This window comes from Symphodus melops, assembly GCF_947650265.1.
Source record: "Symphodus melops genome assembly, chromosome: 2".
Classification (NCBI taxonomy): domain Eukaryota; kingdom Metazoa; phylum Chordata; class Actinopteri; order Labriformes; family Labridae; genus Symphodus; species Symphodus melops.
In genome coordinates, this window is record NC_136692.1 from 509,791 (window position 1) to 514,790 (window position 5,000).

The 5,000-nt window shown below is 47.4% G+C and overlaps 2 protein-coding genes across 4 annotated transcripts in view; both read right to left on the reverse strand.

The window, feature by feature from the left end:
- LOC306820272 (calpain-1 catalytic subunit-like) overlaps window positions 1-3,662 on the reverse strand; it is a 16,085-nt gene extending 12,423 nt beyond the window's left edge. Inside the window, exons 1-4 of one of the 3 annotated variants that reach the window (XM_079338082.1) lie at window positions 3,631-3,662; window positions 2,850-3,112; window positions 1,218-1,458; window positions 70-139 (exon numbers count right to left, since the gene is read on the reverse strand). In XM_079338082.1, the coding sequence (XP_079194208.1) occupies window positions 70-139; window positions 1,218-1,457 (310 nt within the window). In that variant the 5' untranslated portion in view covers window position 1,458; window positions 2,850-3,112; window positions 3,631-3,662. Of the gene's footprint in view, window positions 1-69; window positions 140-1,217; window positions 1,459-1,744; window positions 1,810-2,807; window positions 3,113-3,630 lie in introns of those variants that run through there. The other 2 variants (XM_079338081.1, XM_079338083.1) reach the window with 2 other exon arrangements.
- Window positions 3,663-4,013: 351 nt separating this feature from the next.
- The window catches only part of LOC306818293 (calpain-2 catalytic subunit-like), a 14,843-nt gene continuing 13,856 nt past the window's right edge, over window positions 4,014-5,000 (reverse strand). The window contains exons 19-21 of the mRNA XM_079335802.1: window positions 4,706-4,822; window positions 4,285-4,343; window positions 4,014-4,197 (exon numbers count right to left, since the gene is read on the reverse strand). Coding sequence (XP_079191928.1) covers window positions 4,174-4,197; window positions 4,285-4,343; window positions 4,706-4,822 — 200 coding nt within the window. The 3' untranslated portion in view covers window positions 4,014-4,173. The remainder of the gene's footprint in view (window positions 4,198-4,284; window positions 4,344-4,705; window positions 4,823-5,000) is intronic.

Consider the following 5,000-nt stretch of genomic DNA (forward strand, 5'->3'; position numbering starts at 1 on the left):
TCAGTCCCGGGTTGTCTAGGTTACAACATACAGACCGGTTCAGAGAGACGAGGCCGCGACAGGACTCACCAAGCGCTCCCTGACAGATGTCCGTCCGGGTGGCTCCGCCCACGATGAACTCAGGATTCTCTGTCAGCTCCTAGAGCCAATCAGAAACAAGCATCTGTTTGACATCACATTTGAGACACTGGGGATAACGATAGACAACAAACACAAATCACGTTCATCGAGTTTCTATGCTAACACGCTAACATGCTAAGCGGCCATCATTCGTCGCGTGACCACCAAACAAGGACGATGCATTTATTCAATTCCCCCGTCAGAAGTTGTGATTGGTACCAGAATCACCGATCTGTACCGGCCTGGTTTTTTGCCGGAACAGAAGCATATTTCACCTGGTGGTCAAACCTGGTACTGCAGCGATTTGTTTACTTCATGCGGCACGAAGCAGCTCACATAGGAATGACTGGACGCCGTATCCTCCATCACTGGTCTTCCTCTGTTTGATTTGTGCTTCACTCGGGATCAAACAGGAAGCAGCTGTTTCAGCCAATTAAACGCCTCAGATTCATCAAAGAGCGTGTGGATGTTTGTGGCGATCAGCTGATTAAGGACAAAGAGGCTCTGAGTGAGAAACAGAGACGGACTGTTCCCACTCACTCACGCTTTGATCTGCGTCTGTATGAGGCCCCGCCTTCTTCCCCCACTGTTGTCCAATCACAGCACTCTTAAATATAGTAAAATAAATAATAACATACAGAAAAGAGAAACCGATCACCTCCCACTCGTTAAAGGCGAACAGCTGATGAGTCCAGCGTCATATCCTCCTTATGACATCACACATTGACCTTTGTTGTTTGACCTCACTAACAACTTCCTGTTCCTGTCCTAACCTTCAAATACCAGAGAGGCCTTACTTTATTTAAAATAAAAGCCCACAGCAAGTAAAGAACTCTCAGCTTAAGACATGTTCAGGCTTTTATTTTGAAGGTTTGTCATTCTATTTTAAATGTGCTATAATGGAACTTCAAACATGCGATTAAAAATGTGAATATTTGTTATTAACTATTGAAAAAGTGTTTGTTTATAACGACCAACAATTTCATTTTCTAAGTGCGATAAAAAAACCATGAAAGTGAATTCTGCTGTGGTGACGGAGTGAGCGTCTCTCGGTGTCCTTCGTGTCCTCAGACTCTCAGTCTGAGTTCGGTTCTCACCGTGGGTCTCTTCCACTCCACGCCTCTGGTTTTGGCGGTGAACGGCCCGAGCTCCTTGAAGCCCAGAGCTGAAGGTTCTGCCGGGAACATGGAGTCCTCGAACAGAGTCCCGCTCTGCAGACAGTCATCCTTCAGGGTCTGGTAGTCCTGGTTCAGGTAGCGTACGGCCTGCTGGACCGAGCCAAGACCTTCAGCCTTCAGCCGGTCCTTATGGATCCGCCCAGACAGACCTTCAAACATCCTGAAACGCAAAATGTGAGACGCTAAAAAGACAAAGACCTAGAAGGTCATGGACCGAGGAGTCCAGCAGGGGACCCGTCTGACTGACAGAGTCCGGCTCACAGTGGATTCTGGTGCAGTCTGACTGTTAGAGAGCAGACCTGCTGACACATCTCTCCGGGATCCTGGAACGCCAACAAAATAGCAGACTGGGATCAGAGCGGCCTTTCAGCACGCTCAGCTTTTATTCCACCCGGAGAGAGAGCTCCATGCAGCGTGATACAGAGGCTCCGCCCCTTTCCACTCACCTCTGAAGAGCTCCTCAAACTTTCTACAGATCTTCAGACCGGCCGCCCCTCAAATCCCTCCCAGCTTCCCCTCCTGGATTTCTGCACGACCACGTTACTTTGAGTGGTTCAACATTTTCACAGAGACGAGCAGACAGAGGACACCACGTGTCACACAGAACACACGCTCCTCGCCGTCTGCTCGCACTGACGCCACACACACCTCTGTATGTGTGTGTGTGTGTGTGTGTGTGTGTGTGTGTGTGTGTCCATAATGTGTCAGGAGTGCTGAGTGGTCCGCTGAGTGGTCGACTGTATAAGTGCAGTGTGGAAGCACTTCCTGTCCCTGAACGTAACATCTGATGTGTTTTAGTCTAAATGGTAAAGATGATGAGTTCACTGTCTCCGGGAAAACAGAAACTTCACATTCATATTTTAGAAGCTGCATCAACAGAAGGTTGTTGTTTTTTTCATGAGTACAAGCAACTCTTCCTCCTTCAAAATAAAACTGGCTGATTTGACTCTTCTGATTGGTTCTGCTTGATTGGGGACGTTTCTGTGTTTCAAAGTGGTCTGGACCCCTCATGGACCCTTCAGAGCCGGCTTTAAATCTGCTGAACTCTTTAAAGTGAGACCTGCTCAGTCTGAACTCGACCCTCTCTCTCTGGGTCGACCCTGCCTGCTCATTGGACGTGCCTGGAAACCCTCCAAAGGGAGGCGACCTCCAGGCCTCCTGATCAGACCTGATCACTCCGGACCAGCTGTCCTTTAAATGTGCTCAACATGAGATCACGAGCTTAAAGTTTCTCCCTCACCATTGAAACAAGTGTTTGTTATTTCTTACAAATGATGAACAAAGCTGCATGAAGCAGACCCCCCCCCCCCGCCGCCCCCCCCGCTGTGATAGTGACTGAGTGCACGCGGAGGTTCATGATGCTGCAGGAGGACTCCTCTGATTGGCTCAAAAACAGAATTATGTAAACAGTTCTGCTAAATCAAACTGAAAGTTCACACTCTAAATCCTCTCTCTCTCTCTCTGTCTGCACATACACACACACGCGCGCGCGCACACACACACACTCACCTGTCCGCGCGCCGGCCCCTGTTCCGGTCTGATGTAGCTCACCTGGTGCTGGAGTCCTGAGTCTGGATCTGCGGGCAGGAGGAGGGTCTCTCTCTGAGTGCTGTACCGGGAGCAGTTGTTGTTGATGCTGTGCTGCAGCAGAGCGCCCCACCCGGCGGGAGGGGCGGGGCTACATCATCATCATCATCATCACAAGAGTGCACTCCGCTTGTTTAAATCCAGCTGATCACGTGAGGTGGAAGAGCAACGTCAGCCTCTTTAATTCAACGTTCATCACAAAGGAGACTCCTCCACCCCAGCTGTCACTTACAAAGAGGTGACGTCACTTTCTTCGTCTCCTCCGCGGTGTGTGAAACAGCGCCTCCCTGTAGTGTGTGGTCAGAGGCGGTACTGCATCTCGACTGTCCTCAGTGTTTGAATATTTTATATGTAGGCTTATTTTAAATTCATAGACGACAGCAGTTTAACTGCTTTATAGCGTTTCACTTGTCTAATAATTGTATTTTATAATATCATCTAAAAAAGACCCCTGAACTGACACTGACACCACAGACCTCCAGCTCCTCCTGAATTTCCCTCGGGATCAATAAAGTATCTATCTATCTATCTATCTGAGAATCATTTCAGATGTTTCTGATACAGGAAGTGAAACCATGACCAAAAGTATCAAAGATTAAAGGATTAGCTTACTAGGGACCACCTGTTAGCTTGTTAGCTTGTTAAGGTGTAATCAGCTTATCATTGATTCTTGAGTCTGATGGGGCCCGAGGCATAAATCAATCAGGGGCCCTCCACCCAGCGTTCATCACCTGTGTTCCAATACTAACCCCAGCTTCAGTGTGTGAGCCCTCTGCCCCCAATCAGCTGCCTGACATGTCCGTTGACAAGCAGCGCCTCTGGTTGTAAAAGGTATTTCATGGTTATTTTAGTTTTACATGCTAACTTTATTATACTAAGCTAAACATACCACATTTTTATGCTAAGCTAGGCTTAACATCTTGCTAACATCTTATTTAGCTCTGTGACAGCTTTAAAAGTAAGCATTGTCAGATTATACATTATAGTTATTATTATTTTGAGTTTGAGTTATGGTTGGAGCTAGCAGTTTCCCCTTGCCCCAAGCATAAACACGGCAAGTGTTTATGCTAAGCTAGGCTAACCCTTCCTTTCTTATGAAATCACAGACCACTCCTCCAGATGTTTAAAGGGTTGTGGATACATTTATTGACTTTACATCGGCAGTGTAGGTCAGGTAGTGTTCAGGATAAAAACGTCAGCGTCACATAGAAATCATTAGCGGTGACAGGAAGAGAAGCTGTAAACGGGGAATATGGCGTCCTGCAGTAACACTTAAGGGGGGGGGGGTTCAAATCATGGAGAAGTTTATCCACTGCAGAAAGAAAAGAAAGAAACCAGGTTCAAGTCAACAGCTCAACACACTGAAGGAGCAGGTTCAGGTCTCTGAACGTGTTCTCACCTGGGTGAAGTCGAGCTGGATGGAGCCGCTGTCGTGAGCGTCGAGCTTCTTAAAGACCTCTGTAGAAAAACAAGGATCACACATCACTTTGTTTATTTACACATACTGCTTTTGCATATTCTTCCCAGGACAACAACGGGCCACGGGGACCACTCAGGACCCTGAACTGGACTAGGAGCTGTAATGGGGGGCAGTATTCTGCAGACCTACATGTCAGTCAGGCTGGTTAAAGCTCCTCTGAGCAGCTCGTTTTGTTAACAGATCTACTTCCTGTCTGTAGCCACTGTCTCTGTTCGCTCGTTGTCATACAGCGTTGTATGTCAACAAATTTCCAGTATGAGATGCTAGTTGTTTCGCTAACTGCTAACATCATTTGTTGACAAGATAAAATGTGTAAGATTCACTAAAGTCTAAGACTCACTGAACATCATCTCCAGCCTCATCAGGCAGCCCACGAAGTTGTCGAAGTCGATGGTCATGTCGGGGTCGGAGTATCGAGCCACCAGCAGCTGGTAGATGGTGTTGTTGAGGGTGAAACCTGGAGGAGGACAAATCAAGCTATCAGCATGCTAACGCTAACATTACAAAACAAAGAATTTAAACTTTTTCCAATCCATTTTCATCCTAACATCATGACCGCCAGACATGCTGCTCCTAAGGGGTGGGGGGGGAAATGTGTGCTCAAACAGGCCGTTTGGAGATGTTCCCTTCATGTC